The 22,989-nt window shown below is 48.2% G+C and overlaps 1 protein-coding gene across 6 annotated transcripts in view; it reads right to left on the bottom strand.

The window, feature by feature from the left end:
* EML1 (EMAP like 1) overlaps positions 1-22,989 on the bottom strand; it is a 201,020-nt gene that overhangs the window by 3,886 nt on the left and 174,145 nt on the right. For 4 of the 6 annotated variants that reach the window (XM_070775696.1, XM_070775693.1, XM_070775695.1 and 1 more), the window contains 11 exons: positions 20,291-20,404; positions 19,373-19,468; positions 17,774-17,908; positions 17,002-17,101; positions 15,129-15,283; positions 12,802-12,927; positions 12,196-12,327; positions 8,714-8,781; positions 6,084-6,172; positions 1,541-1,638; positions 1,342-1,429 (listed from right to left, as the gene is read on the bottom strand). In XM_070775696.1, coding sequence (XP_070631797.1) covers positions 1,342-1,429; positions 1,541-1,638; positions 6,084-6,172; positions 8,714-8,781; positions 12,196-12,327; positions 12,802-12,927; positions 15,129-15,283; positions 17,002-17,101; positions 17,774-17,908; positions 19,373-19,468; positions 20,291-20,404 — 1,201 coding nt within the window. The remainder of the gene's footprint in view (positions 1-1,341; positions 1,430-1,540; positions 1,639-6,083; positions 6,173-8,713; positions 8,782-12,195; positions 12,328-12,801; positions 12,928-15,128; positions 15,284-17,001; positions 17,102-17,773; positions 17,909-19,372; positions 19,469-20,290; positions 20,405-22,989) is intronic. The other 2 variants (XM_070775694.1, XM_070775698.1) reach the window with 1 other exon arrangement.

Raw genomic sequence — 22,989 nt, 5'->3', positions numbered from 1 at the left:
TCTGCTCGTCTCCTTCTCTGGGTCTGTTCCCCTGTCTGGCTTCTTTTCTTTGATAACCTCTGGTTCTGAGACCTCCGTATGCTCACTGTCCCCCTGGACACAACTCTGCCCCCTTCTGTCAGGCTCCCCAGACTTCTTCCAACACACACTTGGGCACAGGCGTGCACCTGTGCACACACACACGCACACACACACACAATTCTTTCAGCTCCGAGTTATGAAAGCTGACGGAAACTGGTCATAACAAGTACCTGTGACCTCACAGGTGATTTGTGTGTTCCTCAACTAAACTCTCGCTGGAGGAGTTGACCAGTGAGACCATGTCTCATACTATGACCAACTCTCATAGACCATGTCTGAGAAGATTCTAGACTCACAGCCCATCCCTGGAAACCATCCCCTGCTTCTGCCCTGCATCAGGCAGGGCCACCTGCTCCGCCTAAGGGAGACCCCTTTCCTCCTCTCTCTTAACAGGGGGGTGCCCACCTCCCCACCCACTGGCTCTTGATGTCTGCGCCCTTTTATCTGAGCCGACATGTCCTTGTCTCTGAAACAGGAAGAGCTGGAACGTGCTGTGGGCCACATGAGAGCGTGTGGGTGAAGCGCACTGCACTTCTCAGTGCCTGCCGGGGGGGCGGAGACCGGACCCCCCTTGGCCCTGGGGCCCCCGTGCTCAGCACATGGCAGGTGCCTGACGGATGGAGGGGGCACCAGTGCACGGAACGCAGCCTGCACCGCCCATCACCCACGCGTGGCCTGGCCCTGCCTGGGCTCTGACTTGGCCAGGAGGAGCGGAGGGCACCGCCCATCACCCACACGTGGCCTGGCCCTGCCTGGGCTCTGACTTGGCCGGGAGGAGCGGAGGGCACCGCCCATCACCCACGCGTGGCCTGGCCCTGCCTGGGCTCTGACTTGGCCGGGAGGGGCGAGGGCACCGCCCATCACCCACACGTGGCCTGGGCCTGCCTGGGCTCTGACTTGGCTGGGAGGGGCGGAGGGAGAAGGAGCAGGGGCCCCGGGGGCTGCTGTCCAGTCAGCAGGGCAGACCTCATGGTGTCAGCTGGGAAGGGTGACACCTTCACAGGGTTCTGGCCTCTCGCTGGCACAGCTCTTACCCCTCTTTCTGCCTCTCCCTGCAGGGCCGGGCCTTCCCCTCTTTGGGGACCAACCCCCAAGTATCTCAGTGCCAAGCAGGGGGTTGTCCAGCCTGTCTCCTCTGCTGAGCAGAGGAGGAATTGAGGCCGAGAAACATGGGCAGGCAGTGGGTTTCTGCAGGAGGCCTCATCTGGAGTCAGAGTGGAGCTCCAGGAGATCTGCGCCCAGGCCTGGGGAGCCACTCACAGTAGAGGATTTCGTAGTCTCCGGAATTTGACACGAGGAACTGTGAGTTGACAGACCAGTCCAGGTGGGTGATGAAACTGGAATGACCCTGGGAGAGGGAAAACTGGGTGAACCTCACTCGCCTTGCAGATTCCCACCCACGCTGACCGGACGTGTTGAATGACTGCGGAGACCCACAAGGAGTGGCCCGCGTGCTCACCGAGCACTTGCCGACCCGCGTGTACTTCCTCCCGTTGTCACTGACTCCATATATGTAGATGCAGTTGTCGTGGGAGCCTATGGCTAAGAAATTCCCATCTGCAAAGACACGCAAGGTTACGCTTCATTCGTTAAGAATAACCGTTTTATCAATGGCAAAGGATAATGCTCGCGGCCATCACAGATGTAGAAAAAATAGCCACGAATTATTTCAAAGAGACAATATTGCTTTTGAATGAATCTGATACCCCTAGTGATGGTAATTTAGTCTTAGCCAAGTATTTCCAAGGACTGAAATCGCTTTTTCCGAGAGTGTCCACGGAGCTGAATGTCCCATGGATCACACAGACAGTACTTCCTGAAGCACAGGCATAAATGATGAGGCTTAGAAACAGCATCCTACCTGGTTCTTTAGTCACTCAGTCGTGTCCGACTCTTTGCGACCCCATGGACTGTAGCCTGCCAGGCTCCTCTGTCTATGAGATTTCTCAGGCACAAACTCTGGAGTGGGTTGCCATTTCCTTCTCCAGGGGATCTTCGTGGACCAGGGATCAAACCTGCATCCCCTGCACTGCAGGCAAATTCTTTATCACTGAGCCACCTGGGAAGCCGCTTACGGCAACCATTTGCCACGAGCATTTCCAGCACACATGTTGTCAGAAAGACTCAGGAACCAACCTGAAGTGGCCAATAATGGACAAATTGTTTCACCTATCATAACCATCATAGATTGAAACATACCAAATACACCTAAGTTCATAATGACACCGAAGCTACCACCACTAACAACAACTGATCATTGTTAAAGTGAACAGAGGACAAACTCATTATCCTGAAACTGGTAAATAAAGTGAAAGAAATCAAGTGTCTATCTTGACTTCCTATGTGAACTCTGCCATATATCTTGGTCATACTAACAAAATAGTATCTTGTTTAGGTAACAAAAACATATTAATATTATGGATGAAGAGAAGTCACTCTTCATAGACGTATTATATCTGACAAATGAAGAAAGGCTAAAATAGGAAAACCAATCACCAGCCTCTGTTTAGGGATCGAGTGTTGTGCAGCGATGGCTCTAAAAGCACAGAAAGCAAGACGAGCAGACTCAATGAGTTTCGGGTAGGAGGGAGAGACCGGGATGCATTGAGCTGGAAGAGGGTCTGCATTCCGAATGACTTTACAGGAAATACAGGGACAGAGGGACATGTGGGGAGGGGGGGACATGTGAGGACAGGGGGACGAGTGAAGCAACACCACAGAGATGCACTCAGCAACACCCAGGGTGTGGAAATTGCTCCAGGAAAAACGAGCTTCTTCAACACATAAACTGCAAGCGAGGATGGCGTGTGTGTCAAAGAGAGAGACAGAGAGACAGACAGACAGGGAGGGAGGGAGCACGTATGGATTAAAAAGACTTACAAGTACAAAAGGGGCTTCCCTGGTGGCTCAGACGGTAAAGAATCCGCCTGAAATGCAGGAGACCCGGGTTCGATCCCTGGGCTGGGAAGATCCCCTGGAGGAGGGCATGGCAACCCACTCCAGTGTTCTTGCCTGGAGAATCCCATGGACAGAGAAGCTTGGTGGGCTACAGTCCTTGGGGTCGCAAAGAGTCGGACACAACTGAGCAACTAACATGAGTACAAAATGGACATATGATGACTTCCCTGAGGTCCAGTGGTTCGACTCCATGCTTTCACTGCCAAGAACTTGGGTTCATTATCTGGCCAGGGAGCTAAGACCCCCTGAGCTGCTTGGCATAGCCAAAAAAAAAAAAAAAACCCAGCCAAAATTGACATATGATCAGTATTCTTAGCATTATTCATAACAGCCTGAACACAGAAACAATCCCATATTCCCTGTTAAATGGACAAAGCAAACATGCTCTACCCATAAAACAGGATACTATCTAGGCGCTAAAAGGGAATAAACTACTGACACATATACAGTAGCATGAATAATCTCACAAGTATTATTCTAAGTAAAAGAAGCCAGATGCAACAGGCTATGTGCTGTAGGACTCCATTGATAGGAAATGCCCAGAAAAGACAATTTATAGACACAGAACAGCAAATCCATGGTTGCCTACGGCTGGGGCTGGGAGTGGAGATGAGTTACTAATGGGCAGGAAAGGAACTTTTGGAGATGATGGAAAGGTTCTGAAACTGGATGGTGGTGATGGCTACACTGCTCTACAGATTTACTAAGAATCACTGATTGTACATTCATAAATGGTAAACTATTGTATGTAAATTATACTTCAATAAAGCTGTTAAAAAGTTTTCATCTTTTTTAGATTTCTCTCTCTCCATATATATATAGTTCTCTCTCCACATAAAGATATCAGTTCAGTTCAGTTCAGTCGCTCAGTTGTGTCCAACTCTTTGTGACCCCATGAATCGCAGCACGCCAGGCCTCCCTGTCCATCACCAACTCCCGGAGTTCACTGAGACTCACGTCCATCGAGTCAGTGATGCCATCCAGCCATCTCATCCTCTATCGTCCCCTTCTGCTCCTGCCCCCAATCCCTCCCAGCATCAGGGTCTTTTCCAATGAGTCAACTCTTCGCATGAGGTGGCCAAAGTACTGGAGTTTCAGCTTTAGCATCGTTCCTTCCAAAGAACACCCAGGGCTGATCTCCTTCAGTATGGACTGGTTGGATCTCCTTGCAGTCCAAGGGACTCTCAAGAGTCTTCTCCAATACCACAGTTCAAAAGCATCAATTCTTCGGCACTCAGCTTTCTTCACAGTCCAACTCTCACATCCATACATGACCACTGGAAAAACCATAGCCTTGACTAGACAGACCTTTGTTGGCAAAGTAATGTCTCTGCTTTTGAATATGCTATCTAGGTTGGTCATAACTTTCCTTCCAAGGAGTAAGCGTCTTTTAATTTCATGACGGCAGTCACCATCTGCAGTGATTTTAGAGCCCCAAAAATAAAGTCTGACCCTGTTTCCACTGTTTCCCCACCTATTTCCCCTGAAGTGATGGGACCAGACGCCATGATCTTAGTTTTCTGAATGTTGAGCTTTAAGCCAACGTTTTCACTCTCCACTTTTACTTTCATCAAGAGGCTTTTGAGTTCCTCTTCACTTTCAGCAAATTTGGAAAACTCAGCAGTGGCCACAGGACTGGAAAAGGTCAGTTTTCACTCCAATCCCAAAGAAAGGCAATGCCAAAGAATGCTCAAACTACCGCACAATTGCATTCATCTCACACGCTAGTAAAGTAATGCTCAAAATTCTCCAAGCCAGGCTTCAGCAATATGTGAACCGTGAACTTCCAGATGTTCAAGCTGGTTTTAGAAAAGGCAGAGGAACAAGAGATCAAATTGCCAACATCCTCTGGATCATCGAAAAAGCAAGAAAGTTCCAGAAAAACATCTATTTCTGCTTTATTGACTATGCCAAAGCCTTTGACTGTGTGGATCACAATAAACTGTGGAAAATTCTGAAAGAGATGGGAATACCAGACCCCCTGACCTGCCTCTTGAGAAACCTATATGCAGATCAGGAAGCAACAGTTAGAACTGGACATGGAACAATAGACTGGTTCCAAATAGGAAAAGGAGTTTGTCAAGGCTGTATATTGTCACCCTGCTTATTTAACTTCTATGCAGAGTACATCATGAGAAACGCTGGGCTGGAAGCAGCACAAGCTGGAATCAAGATTGCCGGGAGAAATATCAATAACCTCAGATATAAAGATATATATGTATATATTTGACTCCACCATGCGTCTTGTGGGATCTCACTCCTCTGACCAGGCACAGGGAGCACAGGGTCCTGACCATTGCCTCACCAGGGAAGTCCCCAGATCCTTCTATACATTAACAGTAACAGACGAAAGGATAAGACCTCTGGGACCGGGCTTCAAACAACACGGGAGGGCCCAGCGAGTGGAGCTACAGGTGAACAAATGGGTAAACGCTGAAGCTGGGGAACAGGTACACGAACTCACCACGCTCTTCTAATTTTGTCCATGCTTGAAATTTTCCATAATAAAGAGTTAAGAAAAAACAAACACCCAAGCAATGTGCTCCAAAAGCACCTGTCAAGAAGGCCTGAGTGGGGACTTCCCTGGCAGTCCAGTAGTTGGCAGTCTGCCTGCCAATGTGGGGACCTGGGTTCAATCCCTGGTCAGGGAACTAAGATCCCACACACCATGGGGGTAACTAAGCCTGTGCACTCTGGAGCCCGTGTGCCGTAACTAGAGAGAAGTCTATGTGCCTCAGTGAAAGATCCTGATTACCGCAGCTGGACCTGATGCAACCAAATAAATAAATACTAAAAAAAAAGGCACAGGTACATGAGAAGCTGTTATAATGTTAACGCAAGTTCTTCTTGACACACGGAAACAGATGAAACCACACAAGCATAGTGCTCCAAAGGAGGGAGGGGGAGAGCCCCCAGGTGCCACAATTACGTACAGATGTACTGTAAATTTCACTCTGGAGGGGGCCTGTGAATGTCTTTCTTTAGAGACATCTATGCAGGGCTTTGTCTCTGGGAGTTTTACAGTGAACCGTCTGTGTCCTAACCTGGTGAGTAACGCATCACGGAGAGCTGTTCGTTTCCATCCGTGTGGACGGTGACCAAGTCTTTTGTTTCTGTGTCAAACACAAACCACCTGTGTAAACATGAGAAAAAGTACAAATCAGTTGCTTAGTGAGAATGTGAAGTCAGACTATGACAGTCACAGCCAGGCTATTAAAAACGATTAAGAGCTTAAAAATGCTCTGTATGTGCTTAACAAGAACGCTTAGCCCCAGCTTTCATGTAAAGAAAATTGCCTGCATGTGAACATTTCCGAAAGAAAGGAGCAGCTGACTGGCTATCACGGGAAAGAATTTAGCTACTGACATCATGGCAGGGCTCCTTAATGTTTGAGTTTTGTCATTTACATATGAAAACAGAGAAAACCCTGGGCAGGGAAGATGGACCAGCATCTAACCCCAGGCCTGTGGCCAGAGCAAGTGGCAAGGGGGCCACTGCACGAGCTTACCGAGAGATCTGGCCCGGGCCAGGCAGAAAGGGTCCAGCAAGCTGGGGCCGGGACAACCTCCGGGCTGACGCAAGCAGAGCTGGGTCAGCCTCTGACCTTCTGCGAAGCTGGTGTGCAACCAGCAGGCGAAAGAAAGGACCCGGAGGATGGCAGAAGGGTGAGTAGAGGACTGGTCTTCGAATTTAGCTTCTCTGGGCTCAGTTTCCTCAACTGTAAAATGCAGGTAAGGGCCCAGAATAGCTCTGCAGGCTCAGGATCCGATCAGTCAAATTATAACTGGACTTGGAAGTGCTCTGAATCCTCTAATTAGGACACGGTGCTCGGTCAGGGTGTGAAATGGTGCACATTGAACTCTCCTGCCCGTACGTTCTCAGGTGGTGGCAGCAGTGTTTTCAGGGGTGAAAAGGATCAAGGGCACCCTGCTGCTGCCATTGCAAACTTTGATGCCATCCATTCATCAGCGTGCCCACTGAGCCAGCATCGCTATCCACTCGGGGCCCTAATCAGTACCACTCAATGGGTCTGGTTGGCCCCTGACACCTGGATTTGGCTTCTCAGCTTTGCTTCCTTGTGACTTTGTGTGTTAGTGTTAGTCGCTCAGTTGTGTTCGATTCTGCAACACCATTAACTGTAGCCCTCCAGGCTCCTGTCTGTGGGATTTTCCAGGCAAGAATATGGGAGTGGGTTGCTATTTTCTTCTCCACATTTATCTTTAATGTGCTATTTAACCTGAACACAGGTCAGAATATAAGCAGCAGAGAGACTGTAGGGACTAGCTATGCCTCTGAACACCGTGTTAAGCTTCCCCATTGAGAGCTAAGCCTGGGACCAGGACTAGAGGTGGGGGAAGCATGAACGGAGGGGAGGGATGCGGAGATGCGTGTCCCTCTCTCTTCCACCCACAGGACACTGTCTGTGATTTTGACCGCCTGGCTGGCCTCGTCGCATGCTCTGTCCTGCCACAGAGTCAGCGTGCAGCTGATGACAATAACTGGCTGGTGGCCATTCATCACAGCCTGCTTGAGTCAGAAGCTTCAGCGGTCTCTAAGAGAGGTCAGAGGTGTGTGCGTGTGTGTGCATGTATGCGTGCATGCATGGGTGTGTGGCTTTGCAGAATTCATGAAGAATTCTGTTGGATAGGTGCTCAACTCTCAAGATGTTGCCACCTATGACTTATGAGTGGTTACTCTTTCTTTATACACATGCTACAGTCTAACAACATAATCTAAGTGGTATGCTCTCTTTTGAAACATGTACAATGTTCGCTGTACAATATTATGTACAAGTATACAATATAGTGATTCACAATTTGTAAAGCTTCTACCTCATTTATCATCATTATAAACTATTGACTGTGCTCCCCGTGCCGTATAACACAACCCTGTAGCTGACTTTGTACTGAGCAGTTCCTACTCTTACTCCAAGCCCTCTTTGGCCCTGCCCACTTTCCTGTCCATGAGTGGCACACTTTGGAGAGCAGGGAAGCACTAACAGTATACGAATCAAGCTACAGTAAGTGTAGACAGTATGACAATCAATATAAAGCACAATCAAATCTTATAAAACGGTGACAGTAATAACCACCAAAGCTGCCCGCCAGGCAACCCCAGGAGCCGCTTCATAGTCTGTCTCACTTAATCATCAGTGTTTGGCAAGGCACATATATTGCCACCTTTCACAGAGGAAGAAACAAACTCAGAGAGGTCACGCAACTGGCTCAAAGACACACTGCAGCTAGGTGGCAAAGCTGGGACTCAGGCACAGACCTGCCGCCTGGCGTATCGGAGGCCCTTGGCAAGTGAGGGTTAGCTGAGTCAAACACGAGGCTCAGGGACTGGGCAGTTTCTAAAATTTTGCAAGGCAGCAGGAAAAAGCATCATAAAACCCTCAGTGCTTTGACATCAAGGAGCCCCACAACCATCTGTGTGTGGAGGTGGGGCCTCCTCTGGGAGCGGGGACCACAGCCAACTTTAGGTTTTCCCAAGGTCCGAAATGGGAAGGCCCACTGTCCAAGGTTTCACTTCCGAGTTCTGACGTTAATTCCTAGTCGGTCATCAGGTGTTGAGCGAGGCAGCGAAGGGCTACCCTGACCGGTCGCTGGGGAAACACAGACAAGCCTCTTTCCCGTGAACCCTGAAAGCACAGGCTACATCGACACGCACTTACCTCCCAGTCAGTGTTCCGACTGCAACCACAGACCCTGAAGGATGAAAACCAGAAGACTGAGCTGGATCCTAAAATGTTGTAAAGGAAGTGTAAATTGATGGCCAGACACAGCGCGATTACATAAACACACACAAGCACAGCTCTAATCCCTTAGGGCTACATGGCCCATTAAAAAAAAAAACAACTCTTTTTTTTTTCTTCAGAGAGGAAAACACTTCCTTACTTTAATGAAGGTCATGTCTCAAAAATAACACAATTTTGTCTTTTTATAATTTTTCTTTCTGCATCTCGTGCCATGAGGTATCTCAGTTCCCTGACCAGGGATTGAACCCACGTCCCTTGTAGTGGAAGCGTGGAGTCCCACCCACTGGACTACCAGGGAAGTCTCTCTCATTCTATCTTCAAAGTAGAAAGTGAAAGTTGCTCAGTCATGTCCGACTCTTTGCGACCCCATGGACTATATAGTCCATGAAATTCTCCAGGCCACAATACTGGAGTGAGTAGCCATTTCCCTTCTCCAGGGGATCTTCCCAACCCAGGGACTGAACCCAGGTCTCCTGCATTGCAGCTGGATTCTTTACCAGCTAAGCCACCAGGGAAGCCCAAGAACACTGGAGTAGGTAGCCTATCCCTTCTCCAGTGGATCTCCCTGACCCAGGAAGTGAACCAGGGTCTCCTGCAGTGCAGGCGGTTTCTTTACCACCTGAGCTGTGAGGGAAGCCCATTCTATCTTATATCCTTTCATATCTACAGTAACCAGATGACAGAACAAAGACATGCTCTTCCTCCAAGTCTTGGAAGTCCCTTTGGTTGACCTCCATGCTGAATGGGAAGCTTTGCCCCATCTGTCTGGAAATATGACCCCCGCACCCAAGGCCATCAGGTCAGGACCGGATGAGCGCCTCCCAGGACACCTGGCCGTCCTAGAGCGATCTCCAGATGAGCGAGGCACACGCCAGACTTGGCGCTGGGGAGACACGCGTGTGTTCATTACTAACAAGGTGGAGCAAGGCTGACGGGAGAGATAGAGCACAACGGAGGGGAGCACTAGGTGACGTCAGACGGGGAGCTGGGCTGCGGCGTCCTGGCTGCAGGCCCTCGACTCGGGCCTTCCGACACAGGAAGAACTGCCCCTGGTGGAGGCGGACGTGGACACGCCAGTATCTGTTTGGATGAGGTCTTAAGGGGACAAGAATACGATCAAGGACATAGAAGCAACACAGTCTGGAGCAGAGTGCTGGAGAAGACTTGAGAGCCCCTTCGACTGCAAGGAGATCAAACCAGTCAATCTTAAAGGAAATTAGTGCTGAATAGTCATTGGAAGGACTGATGCTAAAGCTGAGGCTCCAATCCTTTGGCCACCTGATGGGAAGAGCCGACTCATTGGTAAAGACCCTGATGCTGTGTAAGATTGAGGGCAGGAGGAGAAGGGGGTGATAGAGGATGAGATAGTTGGATGGCATCACCGACTCAACGGACATGCATTTCAGCAAACTCAGGGAGATCCTGAAGGACAGGGAAGCCTAGCAAGGTGCGGTCCATGGGGTCGCAAAGAACTGGACGAGACTTGGCAACTGAACAACAACATCAAGGGAGAGTCACTGGTTTTTCGAAGCAGGACCTACAGGGGAGGGAACGGGAAGTCACGCGGATGATGCTAGCAATGTGGGCTGCGTGGCCAGGTCAAGGGTCAGATCACCAGGAAAAACACAGTGAGAGGGACTCTTTCCTTTCACTGAAAAGAGTGATGTGACTGAATCTGTGTTTTAGGTGACTCGGTAGGAGTACTTAGGATGAATTGAAATGAAAAGAGATTAATCACAGGAAGACCAAGAAAGCAGTAACCCTGGATGTGGAAATGGAGGCACTGAGATGCCACCGGAGAAACTGGGAAAAAAAGAGAGAAAGAGAGACAGGAAGGAGACTGCAGGGACTGATTATATTGTGTGCTGAGTCACTTCAGTCCTGTCCAACTTCTTGTGACCCCAAGGACTACAGCCCACCAGGCTCCTCTGTCTATAGGATTCTCCAGGCAAGAATACCGGAGTGGGTTGCCAATCCCCTCTCCAGGGGATCTTCCTGACCCAGGGATCGAACCCACATCTCTTATATCTCCTGCGCTGGCAGGTGGGGTTCTTTACCACTAGCACCACCGGGGAAGCCGGATTACATTCCTGCGGTGCTTTTCCAAAGTGGGAGCTGTGATGAGCTCGGGGCCTCCAGACAGAAATCACGTGCACTGGAGGCTTTACTGTGCAGCTCATTTGAGGCTCATAACATTCTGAGAGGAAGATACTTGAGTGTGTCTGCCCAGTCACACGGCCAGTGCTCAGAGGAGCTGGGGCTTAAGATCTTCTTGGTGTTCGGTTTAGCACCTGTGCTGTGATGCCAGGCTGGGTGGGTTGACGGTCTGGCGCTGGAGTAGCTGGCAAGGCTTTCAGCCAGGCTGCCGTGTGGACTGAGGCCGCAGGGAAGGTCACTGTCCCAGACCACTGTTGAGGATTCCTGGTTGCCAGCTGTGCACCAACCCCTCTGGTGCCAGAGTCACCTCCCCACGGCCTATCATCCCAGTGCTCAACATCCCCAGGGACCAGTCACCTCCATTCACTTGCAGATTTTCTCCAAAAGTGAAGGGCTGAAGCATGGACCCAGCACACAGAGACGTGCCGGCAACTCCACGAGTGTCGAGAGGACTCGTGGCAGGGTCTGCAGAGGGGCTGCCCCTCACCCAGGCTGTTATGTGTCATGAACGGTGCAAGCAACACGGGAGGTGCTTTGAATCACTACAGATGCAGCAGAAGACCTTGGCGTCAGGTGTGAACCGAGTAGGGTGTAAACACTGATCTTGCCAAGCCATCTGACTTCTCGAAGCTCCAACCTCCTAATCACTAAAATTAAGGTTAAAAACTTCACCTTGCAAGGCTGCTGTCAGGATGAGCAGTAACACATGTGCAATGCTCAGTATGCAAACAGTGCTCAATAAACGCCGACACCGCAGCGTGGCATGTAGGGAGAGGATCCTTCAGCACTCTGATGTATGATCGGAGTTCCTTTTGCAAACTCAGAGATGTGCTGACTTTAAATTTGACCTGTACCATCAAACTCAAAGTGCAGAGATAAACTGGATGCTGTTAGAATAGCTAATCCATTCCCATCAAAAAGGTGTTCTGTAAATAGAATACAGGCTCCTAACAAGGGCTCCTCAGCTTTTCAGCCGGAAGAGACTGCACTCAGGAGACCCAACAACCAATCAGAAAGGCGTACGTGCTGTCTGAAAAAGCACTGGTAAACTTCAGAAATACATGAATGAGACCCCTTGGGGTGGTGGTTAAAGCAATGCAATGTGAAGGCGATAAATTAAGTGACACTTTCTTTGGGACGAATTTATATCACCACCAATCTCATGCAAAAAATAAATAAATAAACCCATGTGTTGCAGATGCATTTTTATAAGAAAGACGGGCTAGGACACACAGGCCTACCTCTATGACTTTGTCCCAGACGGGCCGGTGACCCACGGCGTCCCACAGGGTGGCGTGCCTGTCGTGCCCACAGGTCAGGAACTGAGGTTTGGAGGCATGGACGGCCAGTCCCCAGAGCTCATCAGTGTGACCCTGCAAAGAACCGAGGCAGACGGACGCCCCTGAAACATCACCACCAGCACGCGGGGGCCCTACAGAACACCACGGCTCACCGCAGGCTCTGGAACTGTGTCCATCTGTTTCTCTTCCTCCCACTGAAGCTGAGGAAGGGGATGTTAATATAAAACACAGAAGAATCGCCTCTTTGTAACGCTGTCTGTCTTATGAAAGTGAAAGTGTTAGTTGCTCCGTCGTATCTGACTCTCTGTGACCTCATGAACTGTATAGTCTGCCAGGCTTCTCTGTCCATGGGATTCTCCAGGCAAGAATACTGGAGTGGGTTACCATTCCCTTCCCCAGGGGATCCTCCCAACCCAGGGATTGAACCTGCGTCTCCTGCATTGCAGGCAGATTCTTGGCCATCTGAGCCACCAGGGAGGCCCTGTCTTATATTGTACTATTACACAGCATGAAGGTGTTTGATGGACTTGTTGAGCTGACGCCTACCTGAGTGATGGGTGTGAAGTCCCCCGACAGTGTGCCCTGCAGAACAAAGTTTCTGGTCGTGCCTATCAATATTACATCGCCTTTTCCTTCGGCCACTGTCCGTATGGGGCCAAACTGTTCTGGAATCTGCATGGAAAAGATTTCAGGTGTCATTAAATTACTAGTTCCAGCATTCAAAACACTTGTTTACTTATGATAACAGCTTCTATCATAACGACACATACACACACACGTAACAAGGAGACAAAGTACTTGAGTGAATGATCCAAACCCCAAATCTTACGTTTAAACTCCATACCTTTTATATACCTTGAAAGAATGAGCAAGAGTAAGGTTGTAAAAAAAAAAAAAATAGAGGAACAGCTGGGTGTTCTGTGTGACCTAGATGGGTGGGATGGGGGTGGAGGGGTGGCAGGGAGGCCCAAGAGGAAGGGGCCATAGGTACAGGTGAAGCTGATTCACTTGTTATACAGCAGAAAACAACAGCACTGTTAAGCAATTATACTCCAACTGGAAAAAAAAAAACCCCTACAATGAGGCACCTTTTTTCTGGACAAAATAAAAAAATAAAAAAGACTACTGGGTACTTACTCTTTACTTGTTAAGACTTCTGATAGCAGAAGCAGGTAAAATTTAGGGAGGAAGGAATATGTAACATGCTGTAATAAGTAAGAGTTCTTAAAAATTTATTGTAACTTGCAATGATAAATCCTTTGGCAACTTTATTTAGTTTTGAAATCCACTGCTCATGCTGGTACACGTGTGATTAAGTGTTAATAAAAACGATTTCAAAATACACCATTCAAGAACAATTTGCTATGATAAAATAATTAGAGGTTCTTGTACTTTTTCAAAGGAACAAAAATCACAGCACTGTGGTTCTGGGATGTTAAAGAGTGGCCTGTTCTCATACAAACTTCTTACGAGTGGGTTAGCATAGATCTGAGAAAAGATGATAACAATCCATGCTGATAATGAATTACAGATACTTAAAAATGGTGAGTGTCTTCCATAATACTAGATGAGGCTTTGGACTGTTTCTTAGGATTGCAATGCTGCTTAGGTTCAAAAAAATGCTGGTCAAATATTATTATAAAAAATGCTACCACAATTAAAGTCTCCATGAAAAGAAAGTGATTTCCAAAACTCAGATGAAGGCCTTGCTTTATGAAGAGCGGTAATCAGCAAAACAAAATTCTCACACTGTCAGAGCAAGTGTGATGCTGTTCTCTGCTGTCATTGTGCTGTGGGCATGTGAATTAGAAAGCTATGGTTTTTCCAGTAGTCATGTGCAGATGTGAGAGTTGGACCATAAGAAAGGCTGAGAGCCGAAGAATTGATGCTTTTGAACTGTGGTGCTGGAGAAGACTCTTGCGAGTCCCTTGGACTGCAAGGAGATCCAACCAGTCCATCCTAGAGGAGATCAGCCCTGGATATCCACTGAAGGACTGATGCTGAAGCTGAAGCTCCAGTACTTTGGCCGCCTGATACCAAGAGCTGACTCACTGGAAAAGACCCTGATGCTGGGAAAGACTGAGGGCAGGAGGAGAAGGATGTGACGGAGGATAAGATGGTTGGATGGCGTCATCAACTCAATGGACATGAATTTGAGCAATCTGGGAGATCGTGAAGGACAGAGGAGCCTGCATGCTGCAGTCCATGGGGTTGCAAAGAGTTGGACACAACTTAGCAACTAAGCAACAATAAAGTTCTACACGGTGTCCACACTATGCTGGAGGGGAAGGTCCTCAACCTTCAGATTGATGCCAACCTTGGTTTCTGTCTGCTCATAATTTCCCAGGGCCTGGGAAAGAAAATTTAGACAGTGTGTAGAAGGAATATTGAATTTCTTGCCTCTGCCTCCTATTGGAGTCCAGGGTTGCTAATTAGGTAATAAGGAGGTGAGAGAAATGCCAAAAGAAGTCAAAGCTCTAGAGACAGTGCTGGTGTTCAGTCACGTTCAAAGCAGGTACTCAGTAAATATTAGTTCCAAGAGACGGTGTCTCCAGAGCAACATGCTGGCAATTACAGGGAAAAGACAATAAATATTTTAAGGATTAATCAAAGTGTGGATAATACTCCCTCGTAAGATTGGTTCTATGATAATACTCTAGACATGAAATGTGACCACCTCACCGTTTATAAATTGAATTCCATTTTAGTAAACTGCCTTCATGATTTTATATAATATGTTACCCCATTTAGTAAAATTTTCTCAGTACGGTTTTCAAAACGGTAAGCAAAAGATTTCAAACTCATAAGGAAACTGGTTGACATAATAGTTTAAGGTTTAAAAAGAGTGTCAGCAGTGTGACATGCTGTCTCACCTCGGTTTTATGAAGCTTCTGGTAATTTCCATCCCAAGAAATGAGCTTGCGGTCCTTCCCTCCTCCCGACACAAGCGTGCCATCCCTTAACATACAAAGTGCGAAAATACCGCCCTCGTGGGCCCCTTGAACCGCGTAGCTTATTCGATTCGTACCTAAATACAATGAGAAAACCATGCTTAGGACATTGTCCAAGGCCTCACCTCTGCCCATCTCATTTTTTGTTTTAAAACGAGATTATCAGAACATCAATGCAGTGTGAATCTATAAAGGATTCAATTTCTACATGTTCTCAGAGCACTAGATAAACGAGACAAACGCAGAGAAGGGAATGGCTACCCGCTCCAGCGTTCCTGCCGGAGAACCCACGGACAGAGGACCCCGGCGGGCTGCAGTCCACGGGGTCGCAAAGAGCCGGACACGACTGAGCAGCTAACACAGACAAACACGAACTGGGTTACTTTCTAATCAAAGAACACAGGGCAAGGGGGAGGGGGATGAACAGGGAGCCTGGAGTCAGCAGATGTAAACGATCACGTGTAGGATGGATACACGACAAGGTCCTATGTAGAGGGGCTGGGAGCTGCATTCAATATCCTCTGACAAACCACACTGGAAAAGAATATGAAAAAGAATACACAGGGCTTCCCTGGTGGCTCAGTGCTGAAGAACTCGATAAAGAATTTGCCTGTCAATGCAGGGGACGTGGGCTTGATCCCTGGTCCAGGAAGATCCCACAAGCCTCAGAGCAACTAAGCCCATGCACCACAACCTCTGAAGCCCGGGTGCCTAGAGCCTGTGCTCTGCAACAAGAGCAGCCACTGCAACGAGAAGCCCACGCACCCCAGCGAACAGTAGCTCCCGTTTGCCCCAACTAGAGAATAAAGACCCAGCACAGTCAAAAAAATAATAAAAAAGAGGACATACATACATATATGTACAACTGAATCTCCTTGCTATATAGCAGAAATTAACACAGCATTGTAAATCAACCATACTTCATTAAAATAAATTAAAAAACAATAAAGGAAAACATGCCAAGATGAAGCATATAGTGTGCTAGGAGGGCTGAGAGATGAGCTGGGGGTCCCTGGACAAGTGGCCTGATTGCTCTGCCTCAGTTTCCTCCTGGGGGTCATGGGGCTGCTGCTTTTCCACGGCACCGCTTTCAGGGTGCAGTGAACCCGTGTGTGTACAGAGCCCGTGGCACTCAGAGTGGCAGCGGTACTACCAAGGTCACCGAGTTAGCCCGACATTACCCCGGTGGCTCCGCTTCTGCCCTCACCCCACAGCCCAAACACTGAGACCCTGGAGTACAGAGATGGTGCATTGTCTCTGTTTTCCTGGCACATGGTAAACACTCATAAATGCTCACTGAACTCGACTCAACGTGTTTCTGAGTAAGGAGTCCTTCCTATCACGCCGTTTGCCCACTGATGCCCACCTGACTCATCTGTATGCCCAGCGCCCAGCACATGGCTTCAGACTCACAATGAATACTCAGTCAATGTCTGCCAAGTGCTGGGTGGACCAGAGAAGTTAAACGCTGTAGAGCTAAATAGTCTTCGATGATTTTTATCATTACAAGCTGTTATTAGATCTCCCCATAAAGTGATTAAGTCTATTACAACATCTTGGGCTTAAAGAACCTTTTAAAACAACAGAAGCCAACAGCTTACTAGTCTCATTTTCCTCTGTCCTGGTTTTTTGATTCCAAGTTACACACACACACACACACACGTATGTAGGTACCTATGTACCTTGGAATCAAATAGTAAACTTGGAAATGATATTAACGGGCAATTCTTATGGGATTTGGCTTCTTCCTTAGAACATTACCCACAAGAGGCTGCTTGAGGAGCGTCGCTGTTACCTTTTCCCCATACCAGGATGTTGCCACTTGAATCTCCGGTGATGGTGTCACCGTTTTCAGAAAAAGTCACACAGAGGACGAACTTTGGCTTTTCTTGCTTCTGCAGAATGTTAAAAAAGAATATATATATATGTAAAATCAAGACATCCTTCTGTTTTTAAGAACATCGAGAATCATGGGCACCCCGAGCTGGATGGTGTTGGCTGTGGCTACCACACTGTGTGCCTTTCCTTCTCATCCACCGTTACACAAATTACGCCCTGAGATTATCCGGTCCAAAGTATCCGGTACTTACACGGCTGCAGGCAGTTAGAGCAGGGGAGGCTGTGGAGTGGCTAAGGCGGATAAAGCAGTCCTCCAACTCAGCCTCTGGGCCCGCAGGGCATCAGGTGCCATATTGGTGCTCTCGTGAGGCCTCAGATGCTAGGCTAAACGGCACCAAGGTTGCCCATCACCCTCAGCAGGCTTGCACTGCAGTCTCCTGGGCACCTTCTTCATTGCTCTGTACAATCAGCAGGCCACAGTGAGGGCCATGGCCCTCTGGCACCCTGGCTCTTCTCCCTGTGTTAGTCCTTCCTTATCAGCATCACCAGTGTTATCCATGAGGGGCTCCCCAACTCTGTCAGGGATCTCCAGGAATAGTCTTTATCATGACACCCCCACTTTGGCCAATTAAATTCTAAGGCTGTGATGCCTCAGAGCTTCCTTAAATGCCAGGGGATCACAAGCACCACTGGTGAAAAATAAAATGAGAGATGCAATTTCACCTTACCTCAAACAATCCTTGCTTCTTAATAAGGGAGCTTCCTTCTAGCGTCCAGAAGTAGAGGTGGGACTTTCCACAGGTTACGATTATATTGGTGTCGGTGGGGTGGAAATCCGCGGCAAATACAGCTTCGTTCGAACACTTTGCACAAAACAGGAGAATCAGATGTCTCAGATCTCTTGAGACACTTAAGGAAATAAACTCTGAACCACAAATAAGTAACTCATCAGGGTGAGCACCAAGACTCTTGATACTTCGCCCCTTGAATTCATCTTCCCTAGTCACTAAACTTACGTCTGTGTGCGCCGACACCTCTCCCTGTCTGTTTCCCCGAGAGCCCTGCGGACAGGACCACAGAGTCTCCTTCTGCATGGGGACTCTCAGGACCTGGCATGGAGCAGGCACACAGCCATGCTCTGGCTGAAGGAGAGGCTGGGACTTAAGAACTGCAAGTCTCATCCTCATCGAGTGACGGGAAGGGCCCCGGAGCCTGGATTTTATTCAGCTCCACCACTCCTGGCCCACTTTGGCTGCCCTGTTTGCCTGGTTCTGATCCCCAGGACTCTGCTGGTAGCTTGGTGGCCGAGCCTAGAGTCCAGAGGGGGAGCTGGTTCTTTGGCTATCAATTTACCACCCTCATCCTGTTATCAGTTTTCATGACTGGCACCCTGTTGCCATGAATCTGACCTTGACTGCTCCTTCTGCTTGATAATTCAGTTACAGATTCCTGAGCCTAGACAATAACTTGCTGTGATTACTTCCAACCTAGTAACACAGCAAGAACCGAAATACTTGAGCAAAACATAGAAGGCACAGCTATAGCATAAAAACAGGTATGCTCATGCCTTGTTAGAATACCGTCTGCATCCCACACACACAAGAGAGAAGGCTACGTAAGCCAGGTAATCCACTGGGGCTCTTAATGGCAGGTAGCTCAGGTGACCCAATGGTAGTCCTATGGTTAGGTCAGTAAGGTGATCTAAGCCTAATGGATGCCAGGGTGAGAAATCTGAAGTCATTTCTACAAAAACAGACCCAATCATGGTTTTACCAGGAGGAAAGCATGAGAGAGCTTAAGGAAACTTCACTGACATATTGGGAAGTTCAATGGGCCCCCCTGCAGGAAAAGCCCCACTGGGAGGACCAAGATCTCGCTCCCCGTTCCTGAGTCCACTCAGCTCTGGACAAGCTTCCCTGATCCCCAGATCCCTGCCTGGCCCTCCTCCTGGGCAGCGGGCACGTCTCACTTGTCACCACCCCTCCAGTACTTCCTTAACACGTGCGTGAAAAGGGGACCTCGGTATTTGTGGATGATGGAAAGAACATGAGCGAGTAAGTGAGGGAGAAAGTGACCACCGGAGTGATGGGGCGAATTAAAAGGGTGGTGGCTGTAAAGGGAGGTGGGCGCGAAACCCTTACAGACGCTGTGAAGAGAAGCAGGAAGCCTGCCAGGCCTTGGGAATAAGGGGAGAGGGGCGGGGCCCGAGGGCTTCTCGAGAAGGGGTCCCGCTGGGGGCTGCGGCAGGGACAGAGCCCACGGCTCAGGGGAGACGGCTCCACGTGGGAAATGGACGAGGCGGCCCCGCAGCAGGCGTGCTCACAGACCTTGACGTCCGCCAGCCTCTCTTCCTTCTGCCAGTCCCACACGGACAGCACGTGGTCGTTGGAGTCGTCCACTGCACAGAGGTTGCTGCCTCCATTCTAGGAAAAAAGGAGGTATTCACAGGAAGACTACACTCGAGAATAAAGCAGACTGAGCGTGATTAAAAAGGAACATAATTTTAATTTTTTAATCACGAGTCTGCTACATCTTTATTAAAGTGTATTTACCCATCACTGTTGAGATCTGCTTAGGACTTGGGCAGACAGATGGTGGGGACAGGGGAATGTGGGGGTTAACAGGCACAGGAACAGGAGGGAGAGCTCTGGGGCGGACTTCAGTACCGCTTCCGTTAGACCTAGCCTCCCAGGGGCTGCAGAGCTCTCGCACTGGAGGAGACAAGTGTCTGCAGCTCCGGGGCACAGGGCACAGGGCGTGGGGCTGGTTATCGTAAGGTTGTATGAGGGGACAGGTGCTGCGGGTGAGGCGCAAGGCATACTGATGTGAACACGTATGTGTTTCTAACTGGCTGAACTAGTGCTTCAAAGGGCGGTTCATCCTGAGGAAGCCTGGGGACGACGAGGCCCCTCCAGCCCCTGCTTATGGCCAGGCAGTGGGTGGGGATGGCACAGACAGGCAGGGGAAATTCAAGGCCAGGGGAGGCAAGACTGCTCTGTGAGCCTGAGACAGTGTGGCCGAAGGGCCTCTTCTCATCACCATGGAAATGTCTGACTGGGAGCGTGCGGGACTAGGCATGTGCTCCCTCTGACTGAGGGGGCCTGGCAAGCGGGAGGTTTCAGAGTTCAGATCTGGGCACACATCTGGGCAGGTTCGGGCGTGTTAACCTCTCCCTCTTCAACCTTGAGCTGAGTCTCACCTCCCTGTGTGGACAAAGCTGCAAGACCCACAAGGTTCACACTTACAGATTTTGAGAATGCGATACAGGTGACGGCTCGGTCGAAAAACCCGATTCCGACAACATGCAGCGTATTCAGCGTCACGGAATCCCAGATGCGCACGTGTGGGGGTAACTGCTGCTTCGGAAGAAAATGCTGGGTCACTCATCGTGCCGGGTCTGCAAATTTACCTTTGTATTGACGCTACTTCTACTTTGTCAAAAGCCTTTTTTTAAAAATGCTATTTCCCCCCAGTTCTTTGTTTTATCCTTTTATTTTGTGAGGCTTTATTTCAAATCAGTTTTGATATTTACATGTAAAATATTAAAGTTTTTTTTTTGGCTACACCACACAGCCTGAGGGATCTTAGTTCCCTGACCAGGGATTGAACCCATGCTCCCTGCACTGGAAGTGCAGTCTTAACCATGGGGCCACCAAGGAAGTCCCAAAACAAAAGTGTTTTTTTTTTTTTCTTTTTAATGCACTTAAGACTCTGTGTTTTTACAATAAATAAAATATTCCCAATATCTCATAATAAATTGTGGAAAATTCTGAAAGAGATGGGAATACCAGACCACCTGACCTGGCTCTTGAGAAATCTATATGCAGGTCAGGAAGCAACAGTTAGAACTGGACATGGAACAACAGACTGGTTCCAAATAGGAAAAGGAGTACGTCAAGGCTGTGTATTGTCACCCTGCTTATTACTTATCTGCAGAGTACATCATGAGAAACGCTGGGCTGGAAGAAGCACAAGCTGGAATCAAGATTGCCGGGAGAAATATCAATAACCTCAGATATGCAGATGACACCACCCTTATGGCAGAAAGTGAAGAGGAACTAAAGAGCCTCTTGATGAAAGTGAAAGAGGAGAGTGAAAAAGTTGTCTTAAAGCTCAACATTCAGAAAACTAAGATCACGGCATCCAGTCCCATCACTTCATGGCTAATAGATGGGAAACAGTGGAAACAGTAGCTGACTTTATTTTTTTGGGCTCCAAAATCACTGCAGATGGTGACTGCAGCCATGAAATTAAAAGACGCTTACTCCTCGGAAGGAAAGTTATGACCAACCTAGACAGCACATTAAAAAGCAGACATTACTTTGTCAACAAAGGTCCGTCTAGTCAAGAATAGATGGTTTGTTTAGTCTAACCAACAAGACTAGATCGTTTTTCCAGTAGTCATGTATGGATGTGAGAGTTGGACTGTGAAGAAAGTTGAGTGCCAGAGAATTGATGCTTTTGAACTGTGGTGTTGGAGAAGACTCTTGAGAGTCCCTTGGACTGCAAGAAGATCCAACCAGTCCATCCTAAAGGAAATCAGTCCTGGGTGTTCATTGGCAGGACTGATGTTGAAGCTGAAACTCCAATATTTTGGCCACCTGATGTGAAGAGCTGACTCATTTGAAAAGACCCTGATGTTGGGAAAGATCGAAGGCAGGAGGAGAAGGGGATGAGAGGATGAGATGGCTGGATGGCATCACCTACTCAATGGACATGAGTTTGGGTAAACTCCAGGAGTTGGTGATGGACAGGGAGGCCTGGCATGCAGAGGTTCATGGGGTCACAAAGAGTCGGACACAACTGAGCGACTGAACTGAACTGAACTAAATATCTTTCGAAGGTCATGGCTCCTGTGGCCAATTTAGCTGTAGGTGAGGTCTACCAAGTTTTAGGGGCTTCTCTGGTGGCTCAGATGGTAAAGAATCTGCCTGCAATGCAGGAGACCTGGATTTGATCCCTGGGTTGGGAAGATCCCCTGGAGAAGGGAATGGCAACCCACTCCAGTATTCTTGCCTGGAGAATTCCATGGACAGAGGAGGCTGGCAGGCTACAGTCCATGGGGCCGCAGAGTCAGACACAAATGAGCAACTAATACCAAGTTTCAAACTTTGAACAGTCAATTCTTGATAACTGTCCCACAGGAACTGATATTCCCATTTGTATATCTAAAGCATCTAAGTTTTAAAACTGAAACATGACAAAGAAAATGGAGTCTCATGTAAGGGTTATTCTTTTGAAGTTTGTCTTGCCACTAAGGGGTAAGCATGTTTAAATTCATCATCATGACTACCACCTGTGGTATTAAGAACTTCACATTCTTGGGCCCCACAGGAGATTGATAATACACAAATACAAGCTTAGAATGGTTATGATTAGTTCAAAACTTTCTCAGCTGTGCTAATTTTTCTCTTCCTTGATAGAAGAAAGCATCACAGAACCACCAGCAGATTTATCAGGAAAAGGACCAGCTTTGTACACAACGGACGGGGGGACTGGGCTCTAGTCTGGATTTGTCTCTAAGTAGCTGGATGTTTGCAGTCACTTGGCCTCTCTGGACTTCTCCACTTGTAAATGGAAAGAACAGCTCAGTTATTCAGAGGGCTCTAAGGCTCTGATACCATTTCAAGGCCAGAAACTGAAATACACAGTTCATCCACTAGAGGGAGGAACAAATGATTTACTAGTGATCTCGAATAACTTTTAAAGGTCATTTAACATTTAAAAAAAAAAAAAGAAGAAGACTCTGTTCCCTGTGTGCTTACAGAATAGCAGTCTGATTTCCATTGTTCCTATTACCTCCTTTCAAGTGTAGGATTTTAATGGAAAATAGCATAAATATTTAAAATTTGATGTTATTAAAATACTTTCTGAAAAATGGTAGCACTCAGGATAAAAATGGAAATACTTAACGTAATTAGTTTCAGATTATACAGTGTGCATT

This window comes from Bos indicus, chromosome 21 (genome assembly GCF_029378745.1).
Source record: "Bos indicus isolate NIAB-ARS_2022 breed Sahiwal x Tharparkar chromosome 21, NIAB-ARS_B.indTharparkar_mat_pri_1.0, whole genome shotgun sequence".
NCBI classification, from domain to species: domain Eukaryota; kingdom Metazoa; phylum Chordata; class Mammalia; order Artiodactyla; family Bovidae; genus Bos; species Bos indicus.
Note: the sequence above shows the minus strand (reverse complement) of the source record. Positions and strands in the feature narration are given on the sequence as shown.